Source organism: Kogia breviceps, chromosome 1 (genome assembly GCF_026419965.1).
Source record: "Kogia breviceps isolate mKogBre1 chromosome 1, mKogBre1 haplotype 1, whole genome shotgun sequence".
NCBI lineage: Eukaryota > Metazoa > Chordata > Mammalia > Artiodactyla > Physeteridae > Kogia > Kogia breviceps.
Genome location: NC_081310.1, coordinates 65,609,671 through 65,636,053, shown reverse-complemented (window position 1 = coordinate 65,636,053; position 26,383 = coordinate 65,609,671). Strand labels below are relative to the sequence as shown.

At 48.7% G+C, this 26,383-nt stretch overlaps 1 protein-coding gene across 3 annotated transcripts in view; it reads left to right on the top strand.

Moving 5' to 3' along the window:
- Positions 1-6,869: 6,869 nt before the first annotated feature.
- Positions 6,870-26,383, top strand: part of TMCC2 (transmembrane and coiled-coil domain family 2) — a 39,124-nt gene continuing 19,610 nt past the window's right edge. The window contains exons 1-2 of one of the 3 annotated variants that reach the window (XM_059057584.2): positions 6,870-7,574; positions 19,674-20,204. In XM_059057584.2, coding sequence (XP_058913567.1) covers positions 7,368-7,574; positions 19,674-20,204 — 738 coding nt within the window. In that variant the 5' untranslated portion in view covers positions 6,870-7,367. Of the gene's footprint in view, positions 7,575-8,114; positions 8,644-19,673; positions 20,205-26,383 lie in introns of those variants that run through there. The other 2 variants (XM_067033326.1, XM_067033333.1) reach the window with 2 other exon arrangements.

The window sequence follows — 26,383 nt, the reverse complement described above, 5'->3', positions numbered from 1 at the left end:
TGAATTATTTCCCAGGATAATTCCCAGGAGGGTTTTACTGGGTGAAAGGGTACAGACATTTATATGGCTCTAGCTATATATTACTGAATTGTGCTATGTCATTGTATCTTGAAAGAGAGTACTGTCTTCTTTCACCAGCACCCTGTGAGAGGTTTAAGGCACGCCTGGAAGATTCACCAGTGAAAACAGCCCTTTGTCCCTCTATCTGCTTGGATATGCCCCAAGGCCATATGAGACTCTCTGAAAATGATTTATAACACAAGCATGCACGCTCCAGAATAAGATCTCACATGGGATAGTGTGATTCCCCCTTCCCAGGAAAGGTTTCCTTGATTAAGTTGTCTTTTTCTCTTTGCAGTCACAAGATCAGCAGAAGGTTTTTCAAGCAACTGACATTTCCCTCTTGATTCAGACAGACTGAAGCTCTCCATTCCTGGGTCGGGAAGAGGTGCAGTAGCTATTAAAAACGAAGCATAGACTTCAACTTATGGTTTGCTATTCCGAACTAGGTGCAAAGGGTCAGGAAATAACAACAAGGAAAGGAAGCCCCAATAGTCAGAGCTGAAAAAGGTTTTACTTCCTCCTGTCAGGAGGAAGTAAAATTGAGGAAAAGTTATACTAGAATAAGAAGCTCTGTTCCAACTGGTGGAAGGTAATTTTGAGATATACATTAATATCTCTGAATCTTAGTTATCTTACATGGCAAGAGTACCATTGGAGGGTATTGAAAGGTTTAGACTGAAATTATATGACATAATAGGCACTCAATCCCAAAGTAACAGTGCAGTAGGCATTGTGGGAAAAGTGTAGACATTGAAGTCAAACAAAACTGGTTTGGCTAGCTCTTTCTAGCCAGGTGACATGGGGCAAATTTTTAATCCTCTTCGAGCCTCAGTTTCCTTTACTGTAAAATGGAGATTATGCTACTTATCTACAAAGTTTGTTTTACAGACTAAGTGGGAGTGTGTTCCAAACATATAGTAAGTGCTTGATAAAAAAGGAGCTATTACTAATTCACAAATCTCTCAATAAATGTGATCAACCAAGTCTTCCCCTACATCTGTGGTTCTCAAACTTAGTGAGCATAAGAACCACCTAGGATACTTGTTTCAAGTGCAGATTTTCAAGCTCCACCCCTGGAAATGGGGCTCAGGAATTGGCATGTGTAACTAAATTCCAAGGTGATTTATGTTGTCGCTAGTCCATGAACCAAACTTTGAGAAACACTGCTCTATGGTCTCAGGGAATAAAAAGAAAGAAGAAGTTTTTCCCATCATTAATGTGCCATAAAAATTCTATAACATGCAGATGTAAAATTAAAGAGATTCAAATAGAGCGATTCTATATTCAAGATGATTTATATAGTTCTTACCTACTTAAAGGCTTCAGAATCATTCTAAAGTGACATTTTATCCTTTTAACACTCGTGATATGGATGAATGTGCATAACACTCTTCCTTGGAGTCATCTTAATCCCTCACAGAGATCTCTCTCTCTCTGGACTGTGGTACTTATCTCCCCCTTGGAGTATTGACAGACATTAACACTTCAATCTTATGTTGTTGTTTTACATTTCATTTGTGTCTCATTTCCGCAACTGGACTTTAAGTCCAAAGGCAGGGACCAATGTCTTTTTTGTTCTCTATCTTCCACAAGCATCTTGTAAAGCCTTTGTAAATGATATTTATTTCATAAATATATTTGAATAAATGGAGATACATCTAACTGTAGTTTAATACTCATTGATAAATTCTTTACCACACGAGTGGCTCAAAATTACACTTGTGAAAGGACTATTAGGCTATTAGGCTTTTAGTTTTAGAGTCAGACAGAGCAGTGTGTAGCTCTCAGGCCTATGAAAGTGCTATAATGTCTCTGAGCCTGTTTTCTCATTTGTAGAGTGAATAACCCTTACCTTGCAGATTTGACATGGGGATTAAGAGAGTGTTCACAAGGTTCCTAGCAAAATGCCTAACACCTATGGTTCTCTTTAAACACCTATAGTTCTCTGTGCTTGCTCTTATTATTATATTTAAAAGTACCACATAGAATAATAGATGGAACTGCCATAGATATTTATCTTCAGATGTAAAATAATAAACAACTGATTCTCTCTGAGCAAAGCTGATATTCTCTCTTCTTTTTTTCTGAGTTTTTAAGGTCTAGCATTTTCAGCTTTAAGTAACAGACTGTCCAGAGGTTTGTATGGATTCCCTATGGAGATGGGAAAGGACACAAAGCAGCCATTTTACCAGTCCCAGGCTCTCACAGAGAGCAGTACAATCAGGGTTTAAGTTTATGCTTCACAAACCTCCTCTGTTCATGGCCATGATGCTTGTGACTTTTCTCCCATTACTAAGAAGTAACAAGCATGCTTCCCTGGTGGCGCAGTGGTTGAGAATCCGCCTGCCGATGCAGCGGACACGGGTTCGTGCCCTGGTCCGGGAAGATGCCACATGCCGCAGAGCGGCTAGGCCCGTGAGCCATGGCCACTGAGCCTGCGCGTCCAGAGCCTGTGCTCCGCCACGGGAGAGGCCACAACAGTGAGAGGCCCGCGGATCGCAAAAAAAAAAAAAAAAAAAAAGTAACAAGCACCCAGAATGAAGAATATGCATCCTACCTGAAATGAGAAGCAGGAACTTCCCTATTTTTGTATTACGGATAGGAGATTCACTGCTCCAAGGAAAGAGTCAAATTTGGATTTCCCATGCAAGTCTTAGGAAAGCTGCTAGAAAAATGTTTACAAAAGTGGCAATCTGGGTTTGTTTACTCCTTTATAGCATTGCTAGTTAGGTATCAGAGAGTCTACGCTATGGAGGAAATAATATATATTATTTCTCAACAAAAATAGTAACTACAGTTTTATACCTGAAGGCAAAATTGAAACAAATAGCTAAGAATAAAGTGGATAGTGGTTAAATAAACTATGATACATTCACTTGATAGGATGGTAAACAATCATTTACAATGTTTACCAAGACATATGGAAATATGTCTAAGTAACAGCATATGGAATAACATGGAAACATATAATAACATTGGAAAATGCTTCTGAGTACATTTTAAGTAAAAAACGGTAAAATCTAGTTTAGACTCAAGAGCTTTCTCCAACTCACGAGTGATGCAGAGCCTTTCCAGTCCTGCCTGCCTCTTACAATAGCCAATAAAAAGCCTGTACTTAGGTGGTGGGATTGTGACATCAGCAACAATCCAGCCAATCTCCCTGAAGATTATTTGCGTAGTTTACACCTCCTAATCCAACGGAACCCAGTTTCTTTTAGGGAGAGCATTGAGTGGAAATGGAAATCTCCAAAAGAAAGGGGAGAAAATTACATTAACAAATGAATACTTGTAATGATGTTGGTATCAAAATACAGTGATCAAAATTATTATATCTGGCTTCTCAAGAGAACTTTTACTTTCTAAGCAAAGCACTCTAGTTAGTATGTTAAATTTTAAAATAGCTCTCTGACAACCCATTTGATGTTTAAATTTTTTTTAAAGAATTCCTGCAGGTAGGATAATTAATTATCCTTGGATAGCCTACAAGCCTCTTGCTATTGGAAAAAGAGAAGGCTTTTATTTCTTAGAGTTAATTGCTCTTACAAAAAGAAAAAAAATCTACTTTATGCTTACCTGTTGATCTTGGCACCTTATCTTCTACAATTAAAGCTGCATCAGTTTTTTGAGGTAAATGAAGTGGCTGTCGACAAGGATAACAGGATTCCATAACCCTAATCTTTATCCTCCTTGTTTATACACTTACTGGTTTAGCAAATTTGATATTAGCAGGATTGCCCCCTTCCATTAGCCTAACTGGGATTTCCTTTCACAAAAAGCATTAAACTTAGTGGGATAATCCCGCCTTTCTCATGTGGCAGACAGTGGGCTTGGACAAGTTTGTTAATTATTTTTGTTTCATTCAGGTTTACTGAGCACATACCATGTGTCAAGTGTTTTCGCATGCATTTTCTAATTTAATCCTTAAAATAACCATGTGAGGATAGATATTATTAGCCCCTGTTTACAGATGAGAAACCCAAAGATGAGAGAGGTTAAGTGATTTGGTTGCTCACGAACACACCGGGAGTAACGGAACCAGAATTCTTACATGTATTTTCTAACACCAAGACCAGTGTCCTTCCCACTACACCATGTTATTTATTTATAATTAACTAGTGGTGCCAAAGCAAAATGGAAAATGCTACTCCTACATACTGAATATAATCTCTTGTATTGTAAACCTGTAAATTTTTGTCTTATCTTGAATGTCAAACTATAGTATGTGCCTATATTTTCCCAAGAAACCTAGAATGATAGAATGATTTAATCCTTTAAACAAAATTTCAGTCAAAGTATTTTCAAGTTCTCTTTATCTTAGGTACTCAATCATCGACTATGACTAATGAAAATTTGTCATCAGCTTCAAACTGGTGGTTGCAGGTCACACAGCTCTCTACACAACTTCTCACCCAAACTTCTTTGGCAGTAGCATATTTGTTCTATAATATGACACTCACTGAAAGTCAGAAATGGGTGAGACACATTTGAACTCCCAAGGATAGAACCACTGGAGTGGAATGTTCAACTTTTTGAAGCGGGATGACATCTTTGTTTAAAGCCATGGCCCTCACTCTGTGCCAGGCAATGTCTAAGTGCTTTACATATATTACCCAACACTCTGTAAGGTTAGTATCCCCACTTCTGAAAGAGGAAACTGGGGCTTAAAGAGGTTAGACAACTTGCCTCCAATCGTATGGTCAGTGGAGAGCAGAGCCAGGATTTGTCCCCAAGCAGTCTGGCCACAGAGTCTGAACTCTTAACAGAGCTCTTAACAGAGCTCAACGCTGCACAACGCTGCCTCTCCAAAATGGAAAGTAAAGTATTGGCTGATTTCATAAAACCCACCACTTTTTTGTTGACCTGCTAAATACGGCCACAAACAGGAAATCTGTCCATCATGCTATGGGTACATGAAAATATTATAAACATCAAACTCAAGGTCAGCTTCAACCTAGTATGGAAATGAGACATAATTCAAAATGATTATGGTCTCTGCTCCCTTAAAGCTTCACACCGACTGCCTCCACTTTTCTTCAGCCTAGAGTCAGGTCATGAACATGTGTCCACATGTGCTCACCATTTGCCACCCAGGGTCTGTAGGGCCCCTGCACTTCACTGGCGCGAGTCAGACAGGGGGCAGTAGACGCTGTCTGACATCTCGCACTGAGGTCATCTGCCCCCATTGGTTCTGTCTACTCCTGCCACCCCGACTTCAAAGGAACATTCTGCCTTTCCCTCACCATTGAAAATGCTAAAGGCTTGTGGTCTTGTGTTTCCACATTGTGCCTGATACTGTGTAGTGGAGGTGGGGGTGGTTCTACTTTTCCAGCCCATCCTAAATTCCTGTTTTCTAGAAATGGAGCTGCCTTGTTTAGAAAGTAGCTGCTAGACTGAAGTAAAATCTTAACAACTTAGGCTCTTCTAGGACACACATTAAAATGAGTGGGAAAAAGAACAGAGTCAGGAGACTCGCAGACTAGAAGGACTGAAGTGAGGCCAGAATGGTATGATGGGTGTGAAAGAGACTGGGAAACTGTGAAACACTTTAGAGATCACTGTGACTCACTGACTGAGTGGCCCCTTCTCTACAGTCTAGGCCGGTGCTTCTCAAACGTTAGCTTGCATCAGAATTTCCTGGAGGACTTGTTAAAACAGATTTGGGGGTCCACTATTTTTGATTCAGTAGGTCTGGATGGTGTCCAGTAATTTGCATTTCTATCAAGTTTCCAGGTGATGGCTGATGCTGCTGGTCCCAGGACCCTACTTTGAGAACTGTTCGTCTAGGTTGCTGGGTGGACAAAAACCATGGTATCCACAGTAAGCACAGAGTAGGCCCTCATATGGGGTTGTTATTATTACTAGGCTGAATATCTTGGTAACCCCAGTATTTGCTCTCTTGTGCCTCCAGATTAGTCAGCGCAGTTAGGCTGAGATTTATGGGAAAAAGAGATTGCATTCCTTTCCTCTTTTCCATGTCTCAACCTCCTGCCATAAATACCCCTTCTTATTTAAAAGCTGCTTCACAGTTTGCAAAAAACTCTCATACGTTATTGTGTTCAAAAATAAAATAGTTTCTCATTTCTGAGCATAAAGATGAGACTCATGAGATAGTTTACTTAAAGTGGGGGGAAGGGAAGGGGCGATGGGGCAGAACACCCGCTTTCTTCTCCTTGCATTCGCAGCTCTGAATGTAGGCATTGGTAGGTGTTTCAGGTCAAGTGTTGGAGGGGATCCGCGTCTTCCTCATTGAAGAGCTGTTATAATGTGCAAAGTTAGAGCAAAAAAGCAGCGATGATAAGCATCCCTATTCGTCTCCTCCCCGCCAAATAAAATGAGTGGGTGGGGGGAACCCCGACAGAGTCTTTCCTGGAAGACTCACGCATCTGAGTGAGTTTTAGCAGATTCTCACGCATCTGCTAAAACCGCGTTCCATTGGCCAGCCGCCCCCAGTCTCTACTCCGCAGCCCGCTCTCTGCAATGCTGAAACGCAGCAGCCTTGCCCTCCAGACCTCTCCTGGGGGATCGCACGATGCAACCAACCCTAAAAACGTGGCCGCGCGACACCCCCTCAGCCCTCCGGGCTTCCCATTGGCCCGTTGCCGTAGTCACTCCCTCCTTGCCTCGCCTTCCCCCTCCCGGGCCGAGGCGCTGGGCGGGGTAGGTTGCGCGCTCGCCGCTGGCTCTGGCGGCGGTCGGGGCTTTGCTGCAGGCGGCGCGGAGGGCGGGGAGTGGCTCGCTCTCTCTCGCGCGCGCGCGCGCGCGGGGGAGGGGCGGGGCGCGGCGAGCTGCGGGCTCCGCTGCCTGCCAGTGTGGGGCGGGGGCCCGCGGCAGGGCTGGGGGCAGCAGTCGGCGCCGAGGGCTGCCGACGAGGACCTGCCCGGCCGGCCGCGCCATGCCTGCCGCGCCCAGCAGCCCGGCCCGCCGGGAGGGATGCGCTGTGCCGCCCAGCTCCCCTCCGCCCGGCCCTTGCCCTGAAGCAGAAAGTTTGGGGGCTGGGGGCTATTTTCTCCCGCTCCAATGACTGCCCAAGGACTCCTGCTGCCCAGCCTCGATTGTGACCTGTCTCCGCTCCCCAGGTCGTAATGAACTATTCCAAGCTGTAACCAAGGCTCCCACTCCTCTCCCCTCTCTCACCCTCCTTTATAAAGGTTTATTTTTTTAATTCAAGAAATTGTGATCCTCCGACTCCCCTCCTCGTTAATAATTTAGACCCCGAGCCTCGTTTCTGAGTGTAAGAGGGGGTGCGGTCTCCCCCAAGAAGGCGCGCTGGAAGGACAGATTCCCCTTGCCGACCCACATACACCATGAAGAGGTGCAAATCGGACGAGCTGCAGCAACAACAGGGTGAGGAGGATGGAGCTGGGCTGGAAGATGCAGCTTGCCACCTGCCGGGCGCGGACCTCCGGCCTGGGGAGGCCACGGGTGCTAACTCTGCTGGCTGGCCAACTTCGGATGCGGGCGCTGCCGCGGCGCCCAACCCGGGTCCCCGAAGCAAGCCTCCCGATTTAAAGGTGAGCGCAGACCCTCCCCTTACGAGTCCAGCCGGCGACTTAGCTTTCCCCGCCTCACGCAGAAGTGCTTTAACAGGATAAAAGTGATGGAGAAACCAGATAAAGGTCAGAGAGAATGAGCAGATGTTGGGCCAGACCCTGTGCTGGACGTCAGGTACCATTTGTGCCTCTGTCTTTCAGCTTATTTCGGGCCTCTATGTTTGTTCCTCATTATTCAGCAGACGTTCTAGTGACTTACGCATCCGAGATTGTTTGAATAATGTGTGTGAAGTACTATTAGCAGACAAAGGGCTGGAGAAATCCAAGATGCTAACTAAAAAGTTGACATCACTTTCCCTCCTGTAAAATGGCAGCGGAAGAAAATTACAGCGTGGGAGCCCTAGCAAAAGACCGTTAGTTTCCTTTGCTGAATTAGTTTCCTCCTTTAGGGACCTTCCTGGAGTGAAGCTCAGTTTGTCCATCTGTGAAAGGGGAGTGTGGGTTTCTTGCCGTTAGGTGGAGCCAGAGGTTAAGCTAGTGCTTGGAGATCCCTGCCGGCTTGCTAAACCAACCCCAGGGTGGAGAACTGACAGGTGGCTGCTTAGTGCTTAGGCTGGTTTGGGGCCTCGGTTCAAGTTGCACACACGCAGAGCCGGCATTTGGAACCAGGATCCGAAAGAGGCGATTGCATGCAGCTGAGAGTCCTTTATTTTCCAGCCCGAGGTTGCCGAGACAATTATTGAGCTGTATTGGATGTCTCTATATTAATTAAAACAGCAGCTGTGATAAATAATGCACCTTTGCTGGAGCTGCCACAGGGACTGCAAGCTCAGGCTTCTCAAGCCAGCTCAACCACAGGGCTGAGAGAGATGTCAGCCCAAGGAAGGAACTTAGATGCATCAGAGATTGATGCCTGGGGGACATTTTCTCCAGAGGGGGTGCAAGGTCTTAGCTAGGGGAGCAAAAGGACTCCGTTATGTTAAATAAAGCCTGTATCCTATGGCAGCCGCCACTAAGGAGCTCACCAGAATAAACCAATGACATTCCTCGTTTGGCCTGAGCGGCAGAGAGTCAGGAAGTTAGAGCGCAGGTGAGTGTGCTCTTACCTGTGTGTTACCTGTCTGTGTTTCTTGGGGAGGGGTGAGAAGGTGACTGCTACCTCCATGTGTGTACTTTAAAAATTTGTGGTAGTTATTCGAATGTGACCTCTGGTTTTGCTGCTGTCCTTTTCAGAGTTTTGGGGCTAGCCTTATGTCTAAGATGAGCTCCACTGGGTAGGCTTTGCACAGGAAGTCCTTGATACCTGGCACACCTGCCACTTCTGAGCCCACCCTGTGTGGTCAGGAGGTGTGGTTCCTATTTTGACTGAGATGGTGAAGGAAAAGAGCTGCTCTTAATGCTGATGTGGGGAGGGGGCCAGCCTTCTGCTGCAGACTTCATCTTCATTCTGGGCCGATCCAGATGGGTCTGGCCAGCAAACCCTGATTCCTTGACCAGGTGGGATTCTCACGCTGCGTCCATGAGCAGCAGCCTTGGAAACTCCCCCACTCTTCAGCTCAGGCAGCAGTGGAAACGGCCAGCTCCATTCATTCCCCCAGCTGCCTTCGTGAGGGAAGGTGGACTGGTTGTGGTGTGGGGCTGCAGTGTCTTTGTCTCTGTAGATAAAGCTGCTTAAAGAAGCTCGTTCATCTCCACCCTCTTATTCTCTCTCTTTTTTTTTTTGGACACTCTCATTCTGGTTGGGGCAGATATAGCAACAACTCTACACTTGATGTTAAATGCTGACTTTCTCTGAACCAAAATTGAGATCAGGTGTGAGAAAAGACGTTGTCCTTCCAAGTTATCCTCCACCCCCACCAGAAAGCATATCACCGAGGTGACCACCGCATGTGGACCCAGGCTGGCAGCCCAGAGAAAACCTAGCTGCTGCCTGCTCAGTGGGAGCACAGGGAGACAATCAGGGCCTTTTCCTGTTTATCTCTGTCTGCTTTATCACGTGTTTACAGCATAGGGACTTCAGAACCAGGCATGAACTTGGGGGCTATCACAATTTGATTTGCTCTGTGATCTCTGGCACATCACTCAACTTTTCTGAGCCTTTTTCTGGGGGAAAGGGACCAGAAATATTGAAGTGTGTCCAAACTTGTTTACCAGTGCTGGCACAGTTTTCCAATGATGGAAAAATTCCATCTTTGGCTCTAGCACTGGGTAGAAGCTAACTTGTTTTAGATTTGATGGTGGTACCAGAACGGGGTAAGTTTGATTTTTAACACCCCGCTGTCTCATACCTGTGTTTGGCCTGGAGCAGCCAGCAGTTCTGGCTTGCTTTTGTTTTCATTTTAAACTTTGGAGATAGGAACTTTTGGTCCCTTAAGTCCCACTACTGTTTTCTTGTGACAGCTCCAGGCATTGTGATGGATTAGTGCAATGGAGGAAATCATCTTGAGGAAGGGGGAAAAAAAAAAAGGCTTTGTGTGAAGCACCTCCGTGGAAGTTGTGTGAAGGGAGAGGAGAGAATTTTGGTCTGAATGTGCCCTGGCTAGTGGCAGCCAGAGCTTTCAGGGACTCCCGTGGTCTCCCTCCATGGTCCTTCAGTGTTGTGGAGAACTGCACTGTAAATTTCTCCTATGGTGGCCCGGGATCCGTGATTATGGAGTGGGGAGGACCAGTGAAAAGAAGGAAAAATAATTAAGCAGCAATCTTAAAGGAGCAATCATAAAACTGTAACTGAAAAATAGCCTGAAAATGGACATTGCTCCACAGGCAGTTTATGCAGGTACTTTGGGGGCCTTGTCAGCTACTCCACACATTTGATGTGACCTTCAGGGGCGATCTCAGCAGATGCTCCTGCAACAGGAGCCCAACAATTCAGAGTCACATTCCCCTGCCCCCCTGTGGCTTGGATTCCTGTTGAACCACTTGAGTTCAAGTCTTGATTCATTTGTGATCATTATCCAGTCCTTTGCTGCTGCCAGGTTCCTTGCTAGTTGGGAGGAGATGCTAGATTGCTGGTCACAGAGAGTGTCGGCTGACCCAAAGTACACCAAGATTTTCCGGCAAGTAAATGCAGTGCTAGTGAGAGTGGGAGTGGGGGGAGCTCAGGGGAAAACTGCAGAAAGGGACACGGAGCACACATTCCTGTTAAAAATACAGCATGTGGTAGATGTTGCTGAGGCCTGGGATGACTGGCTAAGCACGAGAGTCAGCTGGCTCTGTCTTGATGCCTTTTAGAAGCCCGAGGGCAGGGAGGGAAATCGCAGACCTCTCCACCTCTCCCCAGCCTTTCCTGAAAGGAAGGCTCTGGGTTTGCTGGCTGGAGGCCTTCCCCTAGACTTCCCCTGAGGTTCTCTTTCCCCTCACGGAAGCCCCTGCAAACAATTTCTCCAGGGATTTCTGAACTGTACTAATATTTTTTCCTGGAAGAATAAGGGGGTGCTCTGAATTGCACCATTCCAGTCCTGGTTTGAAGTGCTTTTTTAAAAAAAATTTATGTATTTATTTATTTTTGGCTGCATTGGGTCTTCGTTGCTGCGCTCGGGCTTTCTCTAGTTGCGGTGAGCGGGGGCTACTCTTCATTTTGGTGTGCGGGCTTCTCATTGTGGTGGCTCCTCTTGTTGCGGAGCATGGGCTCTAGTCACGCGGGCTTCAGTAGTTGTGGCACACGGGCTCAGTAGTTGTGGCTCTGGGGCTCTAGAACGCAGGCTCAGTAGTTGTAGCACACGGGCTTAGTTGCTCCGCGGCATGTGGGATCTTCCCAGATCAGGGCTTGAACCTGTGTTACCTGCATTTGCAGGCGGATTCTTAACCACTGCACCACCAGGGAAGCCCCTCGAAGTGCTTTTGACTCAGGACTCATTTGGGTTCTTTCATCCACACCATTCACTGGTCTTCCTGTCTGCTCAGAGTGAAGAGCGATTAGAAACCAAAGAGCTGAGGGAAAGTCGCAACTGAATCCTATATGATTCTTCTTGCTGGCTCACAGCCTGTGCTGATCACAGGTGCGTCACCTGTGCCCGATGCCCCTTGTTCATAGAGAGCGGTCCAGTAGAGAGCCTGCTGGCAAAGGGTTCATGGGTTAACAGATACTGATGCCTTCAGTGGGGAAGGTTTTAAATTGTGAAACACGACATGCATATAAAAGTGTCTGAAAACATATGTACCCCTTAAATTACAATGGCAAAACAGACACCGCATCTACCTACCACCCAAATTAAGAGAGAGAACATTGACATTCCCAAGAAGCCCCTGCTTATTTTTCTCTTCTTTTATTTATTTATTTTTAAGGTCCAGGGTTTTAGTAAAATTCATGGGCCTCAGTTTCTCCACTTTTTCAATGGAGAAGACAGGTGACTTCATGGGAATGTGGGCAGGATGGAGGGTTGTGTGTGCTCTGGGACCGTGGGGAAGGGTTCCGATGGTGGGGCAGGGCTCTATGTGGCCTTGCTGGGTCATGAGGCCCCCAGCTCTCCTTCAGAAGTGATATGTTCAGGTGTGAAGATTCCCACGATCTCAGGTGGGAGCAGGACCCCTGGGAGAGGTTTCATCAGGGGAGGTAGGATTGCGGTAGACCTAAGCACAAGGAAATGGGAAATCAGTTCTTTGGCAGCAGGCATTGCCTCTGCCTCCAAGCAAACAGGGTGAAACACTTGCAAGAAAGTCATCCGTCCGGGCTTCCCTGGTGGCTCAGTGGTTGAGAGTCCGCCTGCCGATGCAGGGGACGCGGGTTCGTGCCCCTGTCCAGGAGAGGCCACAGCAGTGAGAGGCCCACGTACCGCAAAAAAAAAAGAAAGTCATCCGTTGAAGCACATGTAAGTTTGAGGGTGCTTCGAGCATCACTGATGGAATCAGAAACATATGGAGTTCATCAGAAGAGGTGCACTTAGAGCAAGTTTTAAACGGTGGAAACGTTAATTACCAAAGAAGAGGAGGGCACTTTCTAAGTGGGGGAAGTGAAAGGGCAAGTGCCTTGTCCCTTGTAAGGCCAGTGCCTGCTTTTGACTGGACAGCAGTTCCCCAGCCCTGTAAATAGTCAGGGACAGTGGAGGGTGGTGAAGAATGCAGAGGGTGCCTGTTTTTGTCCCACCTGGACCTATTGTGAGGAGGGCAGAGGGTCCTAAGGTCTGGGGTTGCCCCTCTCCTACCCCATCTGCCATCAGGAATTTTCAGAGCAGCCCTGGATGTGGGCTTGGGAGGAATTGGTGGCCGATGGGAAAGCATGTGGTGAATGAAGCTGTCTGTTCTCCTGCCACATATTGGGTTCTAGATGAATTCCCAGGTACCCTTGTTCCAGTGGGAACTGTCGTGCAGGCTCAGCATTTACAGAATGTGCTGCTTTTTGTGTATTTAATTGTCTTACCTGACAATCCCATTAACAAGAATCTCTCCGTCAACACGGAATTGAAACATTTGATAGGACCTGAATTTGGGGTTGAAGTTTTAAAAAAGTGTGGGTGTCAGGAGCTGGGGGAAAGATATCTCAGGTGGCTTCTCAGAGGTGGTCTTCGAGGCCAACTCAAAATTCATGCCTATTTTCATCTCTCCTCTAAGAAAGACGTCTCGCTTTGAAATGCTCATGGTTGAGGAGGGTGCATTCTTTTTTTTTTTTTTTTTTTTTTTATGGTATGCAGGCCTCTCGCTGTTGTGGCCTCTCCCGTTGTGGAGCACAGGCTCCGGACGCCCAGGCTCAACGGCCATGGCTCACGGGCCCAGCCGCTCCGCAGCATGTGGGATCTTCCCGGACCGGGTCACAAACCCGTTTCCCCTGCATCGGCAGGCGGATTCTCAACCACTGCGCCACCAGGGAAGCCCAAGGAGGGTGCATTCTTAGAATGAGGCCATACTGGACAGGGTCCACCTTTATCAGCCAAACACTTAAGCCTCTCTCCATGTTGAAAAGTTAAAACAAAGCTGTTGAGGGATCTCAGTTATGTTTTGTGATTGTGTGAGAAAGACAACATTTGACTTTTCAAACCAAATGGCTAAAGGCTTCCTTATTCCAGCCAAGCTGGCTGAATGATGTCCACCTGGAAAACAAAGCTGGCTGTGAGAACATTAAGCTTTGACCTAAGCCATTTGTGAGGACGGTAAACACATTCAGCCTCCTGGGTCTGTGCTCATCTTTTTCCAGGCAATTATCAAGATGATAGACTGAGACGAGGTTTCAACTGCAGCAGGAGGGATCTGGGTTAGACACAGAGAACTGTGCAAATGAGCACTTTAAATCTTTGGGAAAGATAGTTGTCTAAGGATTAAATCGCTTTTTTAAGATGGTCTTGTAGATGAGCATAGTTTCCACTCAGAAAATAGTTAAGTAGCAATGGCCATGTTTGTGTTAAGATCTCTCCCCATACTATTGGGATCACAAAGATAATAGATGATATGGCTCCTGCCCTCCATTTGCTCATGGAGGATTCCATCCAGAAGAAGGTGAAAAGTTGGATAACAGTTTGACAGAGCCGTGTCACAAGGCAGAACATGATTAATTGCGAGATGAGTGGTGCAGATGACAAGCTCTCTGGAGTTCAGAGCAGGGTGGTGAGGTCACTTTAGATCGGCATGGTCAGACAGGGCTGTATGGAGCGGGGAGCAGTGAACGGGGTGTAGGATAAGAGGCAGAGAGAGGGCACACCGTGAAGATAACTTTAATCAGAATCTTTTGGGACTTCCCTGGTGGTCCAGTGGTTAAGACTTCACCTTCCAGTGCTGGGGGTGTGGGTTCAATCCCTGGTCGGGGAGCTAAGATCCCACATGCCTCGTGGCCAAAAAAACCAAAACATAAAACGGAAGCAATACTGTAACAAATTCAATAAAGACTTTAAAAATGGTCCACATCAAAAAAAAATCATTTAAAAAAAAAGAATCTTTTATGCTGATAAATGTTGAGCCAATTCTGCCTTAAGATCCGCTGCATGAGGTCACCTTGCCTGACTTGCACTGGCTCAGGCAGAATTCTCTGAGCAATAAAGGAATGAGGAATTAGAATAAAATTGAGAATGGGGAAATCACTTGCCCCTGAGTTGAGATCTGTTTGTTTAATGTCAGCTGGGATGCTGGGGAAGAAAAAAAATGCTTCCAAAAATCTTTCATCACTGTGTTTCTAAGAGAAACAGTTGCAGCCGCTCAGTCTTCATCATTGTTGCCGTCAGCGCCAAACCTGGGGTGGCAGTTCCTCTCCCGCTCCAACCCCAGGCTCCCCACCCAAGGCCTCTTAAGGGCAATTGAAGACTTCTGCAATCCACTTTGTATCTCAAGAGTAGGACTCTGTGGATTTTTTACAGCGATTAGCTCTCTAATGCTGGCCCTGTTTCCATAGAGACCCTATAAATAGAGGAACGTTGGCGACCTAGGCTTGCTAAGGCTCACAGTAACCCAATCACCCCCTGAACCCTCCCAGCTGGACCTGTGGTGCGGCAGAGGGAGTTTCAAACCCAGGCAGGAGGAGGGGATGTGCAGTCAGCTGCCAGGTGGGATAATTAACTCTAGGTTAGTGTCACTTTTTTTGTGTGTGTGTATGTGTGTACGCGGGCCTCTCACTCTTGTGGCCTCTCCCGTTGCGCAGCACAGGCTCCGGACGCACAGCCTCAGCAGCCATGGCCCACGGGCCTAGCCGCTCCGCAGCATGTGGGATCTTCCCGGACCGGGGCATGAACACGTGTCCCCTGCATCGGCAGGCGGACTCTCAACCACTGCGCCACCAGGGAAGTCCATAGTGTCACTTTTAAAGATCCTTTCAGCTCTAATGGGAGTTGTTAAGAACACAGGGACTTGGAGGAATTCGAAGCTGCTTTTGGCTATTTTTAACCAGATGGTGCCAAAGTCACTGCACCCCGAAGCATTTTACTTTTGACCTCATGCAGCTGTGTTTGCAGCTTTTGGAGCAGACTTCCCCTTTGGGGGACCCACACCCAGGGAGGAAAGGGGATGAAGCCTAACTGTTCAGAGACCACAGCCTTCTCAGGAAGGATGTTTCGGAAACCATCTAGTCTGCCCTTTCTTCCTGAGACGATGATGGCACTCCAAGGAGACGGCGCCCTTTCTACCCTTAAAGAGAGTTCAGGGAAAGACAGCAAACTTCTCTCATTTACCTCCCTAGGTACAGGCACCTGGCCCCAGGATGCTCTCCATTCTGCCTTGCTTCTGGCCTCTGGGCAGTTCTGGGACAGTCCTTGCTTGTTCTCATGGATCAGGAGAGCTGTTTGTGTCCCATCTCTAGCTCTGAAACATCTCAGCTCTCTTTTCCTAATAAATACATGGCTTCGTTTGGCCACCAAAATGGTTTCTGGCAGCTGGGGAAAAGCAATAGTCAATGTGGAGAAGCAAGTGACATTTAGTAGCTGGAACCTGTTAGTCAGAGCAGGTGGTGCTTTCTGCCGCGTTGGTGGCTGAGTTCCCTCAAGCTAGTCACCATGGTTTTCCTCATTTCCAAAACTTGTGGCTGGTTATGTGTATGTGCTGGTTCCTTTTTTATTTTTTTTGAACACTTACTTACCGAGTTATGTCAAAACTCCTTAACTCTCTCCTCTCTGACACCCACATGCAGAAACAGCTCAGCCCATGTGTTACCCTGCTTTCTTGCCTTGCACCTTATAAGTGAGGAAAAACCCCTGCCTTTGGAGCCATCTCTCTCCTCCCATTATTCTTTGTCTTCTTTTTTGTTCTTTTCCCTCACCTCTACCATAGACTTTAGCAGACTCCTCAGCGCTGCTGGGGCAAAGGTCCTGGGGTCACCCTGGCTTTCCTTTACCTGCAGAATAGATGGGAAGGTGGGAAAGGAAGACCCACACTGGTTACAGGTCTTGCCCCAGTCCTACAATGTGGCACGGGAAGATTCACCGCTGCAGTTCAGGGGGCGGAACCCCCCCCGTGGCCCAGGCATTTTTGTTTTGTTTTGATCCAGCCTGTGATACTGTTCTGGGACACATGTAAATACTGTATCTGCTTTAGTCTCGGAATCAGTGTGTGAGCCAGTGAAGGTAACTTAGACTAGAAGTTGGAGGTTCTTCTGTGTAACTGCGATGAGCCCCTTAACTGTGCTGTGCTTCAGTTTCTTCATCTGCAAAATGGAGACACTGATGCTCTGTGACATCCTGCCTCCTGGAGTTAGGCTAGCGTCAGGTTAGAGTGACAGCATACATTGGAAAGCACTTTGAAAAATGCTGTTGTATGATATTCAAAGTAATTTGACCAAGGATTTTAGGATTCAATGCAGTATAGCAGACAGTGGTGGCTGCTGTCCCCAGCACCTGCCCCCTTCTCCTGAGGCTCAGGGAGAGGAAATGCCTTGGGACTCTGGTGCTGTCTTTTGAAGGGAACCCTGTATCTGAGTGGATGTGGAAGAGGGGCCTCAGTGTTGGAGAAACTAGGCTAGGAGTGGTGGGGAGAGGAGAAGGAGGCTTGGAATAGAATGCTAGAAAGACAATTTGTAATATGTAATGTGACTGTTTGGCAGAAGTTGCTGGGCAAATGCCAGAGCCAGCTGGCCCCATCTACGATGCCTGGAGGATGGTCTGCTATCAGCTTGGGCCCAACGAGGAGGAGGGTGTCCTGGCCTGTCCCTGGTCCAGAGGCTGCAGGATCTGGCCATTTCCAAGTCTGGCGGAGTGCACTCCTCCGTCCGGCCTGCCTTGGACGTGGTGGTTTTACCCTGAGCAGACTCTGCCTCAGGCTGGCCCTGAGGAGATGGTAGCTCCCATCGGGAGACCTGGCACTGTGAAACCTAGCGTCTGCGGGGCTGCCCCAGGATTAAATTCTTTTTTTTTTTTTGCGGTCCTTGGGCCTCTCACTGTCGTGGCCTCTCCCGTTGCGGAGCACAGGCTCCGGATGCGCAGGCTCAGCGGCCATGGCTCACTGGCCCGGCCGCTCCGCGGCATGTGGGATCTTCCCAGACCGGGGCACGAACCCGTGTCGCCTGCATCGGCAGGCGGACTCTCAACCACTGCGCCACCAGGGAAGCCCGGATTAAATTCTTGAGAAGGAGTAATGGTCACCTTAATTTCCTCACCTAAAAATGGAAATGTTGCTGCTGTTGCTTTTATTAGTTTCTTGGAAAATCAAGTGAGAGAATGCAGGAGAAAGGGCATATTGAAAACTATAAGCCGTTAGTTCACGGTGAGCTGTGATGATATAACTTACCTGGCCCGTAAAATGGCCAGGTAAGTTGTACAAGGGCCCCACCTACTTTTGAGGATTGTGGGGCTGCTCAAACGAGGTGAAAAATGAAAATCCTACACTTTGACGTAATCCACAGTAGCGTGCACTGTTATTGACATCAGATGTAAGTGCCGCTTACATCTTAACAGTAGCGTCTGCACAAAGCACGCTGAGGTGTAAAGTTAACAGTGAGAGTGGGGTCAGCTAAGTCAGAAGATCTGAAGATGGTTTTCTCCTTGGTGTCTGCATGGTTCAAGTTTTCTGCTCTGTAAGTTTGTTTCTAGGAAAAAAAAGAAAAGCCAGTACTTGTAATTCTTTGCGAGGTTTCGTAGATGACCGAGGCTGCCTCCTGAGGTGATGAGTTGTTTCTTACAGATGAAGACATTGAACCCCATGTGGCTGGGTTCTGAGTTTCCCTCTTAGGAGTTACAGAGTGGGCGTTCTCACCTGGTCCTCAAAGTCTCACCCCTCCTCCTGTTGCCTCTGAAGCTTTCTGCCGAGGTTTCGGCTCCACCACATGAGCCGACCCCCTGACAGAAGCAGCTGTCTGGAGTTATCCCACACGTTGCCTCGCCCTGGCCGGGTGGTCGGGCTGCCTCTCGCTGAGCAGTGCTGCCTGGGGAGCAGTGGAGCATCTCAGCGGCAGAGCTAAGAGGGAAGGCTGGGGCCAGTGCAGCACTGGGCTCCAGAGCCCCTTTGGTTTGTTCCAGTCTGAGTGGAAAGACACTAAGACTGTATTCTAAAGAAGTGGTCATGTTACTGACCGCACTACAAGGTATGCCCATTGAGGTAGTTTATTTACTTTTTTAACATTTACCAGTTTATTATACAGGATACAGATGAACAGCCAGATGAAGAGGCGCATACGGTGAGGTTTGGAAGGTCTTGAGTGCAGGAGTTTCTGTGGCCCTGGGACTGGGATGTGTCACCCTCCTGGCATGTGGAAGTATTCACCAACTCGGAAGCTTCAGTAAAATTTATTTTATTGCTATGTCAGGAATGAGATTGGCTATAAATAAGAGGAAATTATTCTAGAGTTGTATAGATAAAGACAGACTTGTTTATTTCATGAACCAAGAATCCCAGGGTAGGCATTCACAGCTGGGTTGGTGATTCCATAGGGCCATCAAGTTCCCAGGCCTGTTGTGGGGGGCTTTACCATCTGTGTTTAGGTCTTCATCTTCATGCCAGTTACTTGCAGTTGCAAGACAGCTGCTGCATCTCCAGGCGTTACCTCCACATTCCAGATGGGAAGAAGTAAAAAGGGCTAGTACCTTTATTAGGCAAGCAAAAGTTTCCCCAGAAACGCTCACCTTGCTTTTCATTGGCCCAAACTATGTCACGTGTCTACTCCTAGCTGCAAGGGGGTCTGATGAAGCAAGAATTTTTAGCATGGCACAATAAAGCCATGCAATTTGGTAAGAAAGAAAGGAGAATAGTTATTGGTAGGTCATTAGCAATATCTGCTACAATTGTATAACCTGATTGCATGACCCCGATTTTCCCAGGCAGTGTTACAATGAGGCGTCTTTGGAAATGGATGCTTGGTGGGCCAAAAGAGCATCTGGAGGAAGGACCTAATTGGAAGGAGAAAGGGACTAGGGGATGGAGGGAGAATCAGTCCAGAGGGATAAACCTCATGAGCCAAGTGCTGCCCGCGTGTGCCACTGAGCCCTACTATAGCCACAAGGATATCATGACCAGTAATCCTGAACCATGTGTGGATTTGGAATGTCCTGTGGGAAGCCATACAGGCACATTTCTTTGGGAATGAGAGGAATTGGTCTGGGTTGCCACCTTTCTGCAAGGTGATCTTTAAGGCATGACAGGACATTCATGGGGATCTTCCAGATTCAGATGACTGTAGCAGCTACACTCATATCCCGGGAATGGACCCCTCACCTCTGCCCGCAACCGACTAGGCATTCGAGAGCTTTCCACTCACCAGATTCTTCATCTTTCCTCCTTAAGAAAATCCAGCAGCTCTCAGAGGGCTCCATGTTTGGCCACGGCTTCAAGCACCTGTTCCACGGCCGCCGCCGGTCACGGGAGAGGGAGCACCAGACGCCTCAGGATTCCCAGCAGCAGCATCAGCAGGGCATGTCCGACCATGACTCCCCGGACGAGAAGGAGCGCTCCCCGGAGATGCACCGCGTCTCCTACGCCATGTCCCTGCACGACCTGCCCGCCAGGCCCACTGCCTTCAACCGCGTGCTGCAGCAGATCCGCTCCCGGCCCTCCATCAAGCGGGGTGCTAGCCTGCACAGCAGCAGTGGGGGTGGCGGCAGCGGGGCCAGTAGCCGGCGCACCAAGAGCAGCTCCCTGGAGCCTCAGCGTGGCAGCCCCCACCTGCTGCGCAAGGCCCCCCAGGACAGCAGCCTGGCCGCCATCCTGCACCAGCACCAGTGCCGCCCCCGGTCTTCTTCCACCACTGATACGGCCCTGCTGCTGGCTGATGGTGGCAACCTCTTGGCCGAGGAGGCCGAGGGTCTCAGCGACAAGGTGAGGCGGGGCAAGAGGAGGGCCTTCCGGGTTGGGGTTACTCAGAGGCAGGAGCCACCTACGCAGGGGCCTCTGGCCTTGAGGACCTGAGCTGGGGCCTGGCCTGGTTGGTGTGGACACGCTGCCGCCTACAGAGCTGTGTGTCTGATTGAAGGAGCCAGAGATAGGACAAGCCAAAAGTAAGAGATGATCCCCAAAAGGCTGATTTTTGTTTGTTTGGGGATTTGTTTTTGAAAATTATCTTTTTTTTTTTTTTTTTAAGATGTTGGGGGTAGGAGTTTATTAATTAATTTATTTATTTTTGGCTGTGTTGGGTCTTCGTTTCTATGCGAGGGCTTTCTCTAGTTGTGGCAAGCAGGGGCCACTCTTCATTGCGGTGCGCGGGCCTCTCACTATTGCGGCCTCTCTTGTTGCGGAGCACAAGCTCCAGACGCGCAGGCTCAGGAGTTGTGGCTCATGGGCCCAGATGCTCCGCGGCATGTGGGATCTTCCCAGACCAGGGCTCGAACCTGTGTCCCCTGCATTGGCAGGCAGATTCTCAACCACTGCGCCACCAGGGAAGCCCTGAAAATTATCTTTTGCTTGGGCTGATAGTAATTTTGGTTTGTTTTCCTTAAACATGCTCTCAAGAGGCAATACGTGCAGTGGTTGAGAGCACAGACTAGCATCAACCCTGGTTCTGCCACTTACTGCCTGAATCACTTAATTTTTTTGTACTTCAGTTTTCCCAATTGAAATGGGGATAATAATAGTAGAATTGCTCTAGGATTAAATTGGTTCATATATGTCAAATACTTGGAATGGAGCCTGGCACAGTAAGGTTTTTAATATTGTTACCAACCAAAGAAGATAAAGGAGGAATCCATGAAGGGCTGTTTGGTAAGGAGAAAATCTAGTTTGGTACTTTCTGAATTTCTATATTCATTCTTTAATTCATATAATAAGTATTGATATTTCTTGCATACTTGTTATGTGCTATAAGAATGAATAAGCCGGAGGTACTGTCCTCACTGAATAGAGGGGAGACAGACAAGATAGGGTGATGAGGCTATGTTGAGGATATGGGAGCTTGTTGGCAAAGACCTTCTAGAGGAAGCCATTGAGCTGAATCTTGAAGAAGGAGTATAATTTAGCCAGAGAATTGGGAGGAAGGGTGGGGAGAGGAACGGTATAGTGTGTACAAAGGCAAGCGAGCTGATGCCACGGACTACCCCGGGTGCATTGTCGTTGGAGCATCCAGCACTTTTGGAGGCTGACAGGTAGGTAGAGGTTAGATCACAAAAGGCCTTGCCATGTTGAGTCTGGGGTAGTGTGAAGTTGTCAAAGGGTGTTAGGCAGGAAAATGGCAGGAGGAGGTCCCTTTGGGTCTTAGCGTAGACAGTAGATTAGGAAGGGGGACAGGAGTGGAGTCAAAGAAACTGTTGTTATTGGAGCTATTGCCGGAGTCTAGGCTGCAGCAGTGAGGATGAAAAGGCAGAGATAAATTCAGAAGACCTTTGGCAGTTCTCATCGATAGTATAGGCGAGAAAGTAGACATGGAAGATGAAGGAAGAGGAGTAGAGGAGGACTCTAGTTTTCTGGCTTAGCAAGTTTAGGAATGGGGCATTCTTAGTTGAGGAAACACAGAAGTAGCATGTTTGGGGAGCCAAGTGATGCATTCACTTTTGGACATGTTGAGTTGCAGGTCCCTTTGGGAGCTGCCCATCTAAAGAGCACCAACTGGCAGTTGGGTTCTTGGGGGAGAGGTCTGGGCTGGGGCGACCACTCTGGGAGCCAGTACTGAGCTTGAAATCCTGGGTGCGGATGAGATGGTCGAAGGGCATGTGTCGAGGGGGCTGAGACCAAGGACAGAGACGCCATATAAAGGGCAGAGCAGCCAGGTCTGCAGGAGTGAACCTGGAGAGAAATGATGCCGAAGTATAAGTAGAAAGGAGTTTAAAGAGGGAGGAAGTAAGTATTCAACAGAGTGAAATGCAGCAGGAGTGACAGGTCAGATCTGGATTTGGAACTGTACATAGATAGTATCAAACAGTGGGGGTCACTGATAACCGTTGCAAGTAATCAGTTTTAGTAGATTGAGGAGATGGTGGAAGTGGAGGGTCAGCTCTTCCGGGGAGGAGAAAGGAGGCCGATATTGGTTGAGGCAGTCTGGTTTTTGTTAGTTTTTAAAAGATGCGCAGGGAGGGCTACAGATCGCTAGTAGGCCAGGAAAAGGGCTTTTGACTTTTTTCTCTAGTGAGATGAGAAGTCATTAGGTTTTGTACAGATGAGTGACACCCTTGAAGAAGACCGCTCGGGCTGCTGTGTGAAGACTAGGCTATGAGCCACAGAGTGAGCAGAGGGTCTGGCCAGGAAGTGGTTGGAAGCCTCCAGGGGTGAGGTGGCAGTGGCTTGCTGCAGGGTGAGAGTGGGGGAAGTGGCTGGATTCTGGATTCGCTTCAGAGATCAAGCTACCAAGGTTCCTGATGGATGTGGGGGCACAACAGGAGGGGAGCAGGCAGCGATGGCTCCCAGGTTTTTGGCCTGGCAGCTGGAAAGAAGAAATTGCCATTAACTGAGTTGGGGAAGACAGCACACGGACCAGATATCTGGAGGGGCCGTGGGGCAGCAGTAAGAGCTAGTCTTTGGCCACGTTACGTTTGAGACGGTCGTTAAACATCCACATGGAGAGACCAAATAAGCAGTCAGATGTTGGAGTCTGGAGTCTTGGGAAGAAACCCAGGCTGGAGGCAGACACTTGGGGGTTGTCAGCATATATAGAGAGTATTTAAAACGATGGCACTGGACCATCTGCAAGCTTAGTTTCAACTACAGAGAAGTCTGTGCCAAGAGTGAGATCTGAATGTGTCGGCTAAAAGGGAAACGTGGCCTTGTGGAGGGAAGGGAGACCAGAGAGGCCCACAGGGTGAACCAGTCATTCAGCCTTTGATGAGCAAGTTTTCTTTTTTGGCCGCATAGCCTGGCTTGTGGGGTCTTAGTTCCCCGACCAGGGATTGAATCCGGGCCACGGCAGTGAAAGGTGCCGAGCCCTAACCACTGGACTGCAGGGAATTCTCAGTGAGCAAGTATTTTGTTCGCAGCAGCTGCCAAGCCCGCCTCTCACTGCTGAGTCAGCGGATACATCTTACAAGTCAAATTAGTACAGTCCTGTCAAGCCAAGGTCTCTGGTCCTAGAGCTGTTTAGCGAGGAGGGAGAATGGGAACCTTGTTGTCCTGAGGCTGTGTGAGCGGGTGCTCGGTGGGCGCTTGCGGGGGCTGGTGAGGGGTTGTTGATGTTTGCTGACTGGGAATGCAGGGGGGAAGGGGTGGGGAGCCCATCAGCTGGGGAGCTTCTCTGCAGGCTCCTGTTTGGTCTTTTTTTTTTTTTTTTTTTTTTTTTTTTGGTATGCGGGCCTCTCACTGCTGTGGCCTCTCCCGTTGCGGAGCACAGGCTCCGGACGCGCAGGCCTAGCGGCCATGGCTTACGGGCCCAGTCGCTCCGCGGCATGTGGGATCTTCCCGGACCAGGGCACGAACCCGTGTCCCCTGCATCGGCAGGCGGACTCTCAACCACTGCGCCACCAGGGAAGCCCTCCTGTTTGGTCTTTACACTCTGCCCCCACGGTATCCAGGAGGTGACAGTGGCAGGGTTCTGTTCTTGTTGTTGGTGGAAGACAGGCCAGGAGACTCTGGGGTGAGCTCACTGGGGGAAGGGTCCCTGGGTTCAGGGTGGAAATGGGGAAAATGGTTATTCCAATGACTGTTTTATATCCTTATTTAGAAATTTCATCTTTCCAAAGCTTTGTCATACATATACTCCCTGGTTACTCCTAATAACATCCCTGTGAAGTTGTCAGAGCAGGTACAGTTATCTCCATTTTACACATGAGCAGACTGAGGCCTACAGGAATCAGGAAGCTGCTTGCCTAAGGGCCCAGCCAGTTCATGGCAGAGAGGAGACTAGACCCCATGTTTCTAGCATGTCCACAAGACCAGAATGAGATCTGAAGTCACTAAAACCACCAGGGACCGTTTTATGCAATTTCCATCATGAGCGGGTTGCCTCAGCCCAAGGATGGTGGCTTTTTCTCTTGGTTGCAATTTCCCCTTCAGTTATACATCCTTTCTGATCTGGCGCTGTCCCCGCCCCACCACGGGGGGTGGGCGTGGCCCTGGGGGATCCTGAGAAGAAGGGGTGCCTCCATGTCCTGAGGAAGGGGGTTTTCCAGCCATCAGTAAACCCTGCATGGTCAGCTGACTCCCCCAAACCCAGAGGCCGTTGGCTGGTGTGATAAGCTGGTGGTGGTTCCACCCTGGTCTCTGAGCATGAATAGAAGGGATTCTTCTCTCTCTAGTAAACATAGCCCCACATGCTCTCTGCAAGCTCCCTGGTGATTACTAGCATCTATTTTTAATTCATAAGCCTCCCCCACTACCCACACCCCTTGCCATTGTTTAGAACTTAGCAGCTGACTTTCAGACCAGAGCTGGCCCTATCAGGGGTTGAATTACTGAAACACCCTGGAGACAGCTAAAGTTCCTTAGCTGTCCTGTGAGGCTCATCCCGGCCCCTCCCTAAGAAAGTAGGGGGCCTGGAGCCCCACGGAGAGCAGGGGTGCAGCAGAGGCACAGAGAAGGGTTCACAGTCCCAGGAAGCAGCTCAGTCTCAGTGATGTTGTTCGCCTGTCATTTGTTCCCTCCAGATCTACTTGGTTGTCTTCAAGGTTGTGTCTTAAATGATTCCCCTTTCAAAACAAAAACAGATTGTCATCTCAACCTCGCCATCCTGCTTTCTGCTATTGGTGTGACACTGAGCAAGGTAACCACTCTCTGTCTTATGTCTAGAAAGTGGAAAAATTAAGTCATCATTATTGGTACACTGGGGCATTGGCAGGTAAATAGAGAATGCAGGTGACATCTGGGTTCCCCATCTGTGTGTGGCCTTAACCTCTGGAAATCTGGGCCCTGGAGTTTTCAGCAGGAACCACTGGTTGTATGTGCAGTGGCAGTGGAACTGGACCTCCTGGTTCCTCAGCAGATAAGTCTCACCCCCCTTCCCGGTCTCTCTTTTACTGAGCGACAGTTCCTAGAAGATGTAGTGTACGCTCAGGAAGATCTAGCAACTCTTCTGTGCTGCCTTGATAACCTGCTCCCAGACTTTCAGAGAGTGGATTAGCCCCTGCAGGGGTCAGAGGCTTGTTTTCCCTTTCTCGCACGTTTGGCTTGGTCACTGATTCCCTCTCGGCCTTGTTCAAAAGCCCTCTCCAGCTGTCGCCGCATTCAGAAGGCTTGCACAAGGTGCTCCAGCTGGAGGGTCTTGGGAGAGGAAGAGTGCAGGAGTGCTGAGTTCACAGCCAGCTCTACCAGCCTGGCCCCTGACCTTGCCCTGGTCATCCTTCCCCATCTGTGCAGTGTGGCTGGTCCCCAGAGGATGAGAAGCAGCATGGGTTGGGGAGGGGGGAGCCTGAAGCTCACAGAGGATGTCCAGAGCCTTAGGAGACCAGCACGGAGTGCTCAGTAGCAGGAGGACTTTACCGACAGGCCAGCCTGCCGCCCCCTGGCTTCGAGGGCAGGCAGGGTGGGAGAGAGGACCAGGTGCCGAGGGGTGAGGGGGAGAGTGTGGAGATGATGCCACGATGGACGCTTCCCCGTGGCCTCGTGGAGGTGTTATCTCCAGGCCCCAGACGGGGAGACCAGGGACGTTCTGCTCATCACGTAAACCAGAGCAGACTCTGGACAGCCTGTCCTGTACACTCCCCCGCCGGATTTATCCAACAACAAGATTTCTCCTCTGCCCTAATAAATAAGGGGCATAAATAAGCACCCCTGTTTACTCTGAGGAATGGCAAGTGACGGGCTTCCCTTAGCCCTAGGCTCTTGCCAAGAAGACAGATCTTGGCAGGTGTCGAGGAGCCCGGTTTTTTTTAATGTCTAGAAGTCTACCGGTTCAGAGGTGGGTGGGGCCAGCTCTGCTGAGAGAGGTTTCCAAACAGGTTCCCTCGGCAGCTGGGGGAGGCTGGACCGTCCATCTGTGAGGCCTTCTGATGTGTCTGAGCTTGTCGCCCAGGTTCCGTGGGAGGCCGACGGGGCCCCGTCCGGCTGGCCCATTGGCCTGTCCACACAAACGCATCCACCTTTAGAGCTGCATTACACTCTTTCCGTTCAGTCGCTCGTGTACATGCGCCGGTCTGTGCCAGCCT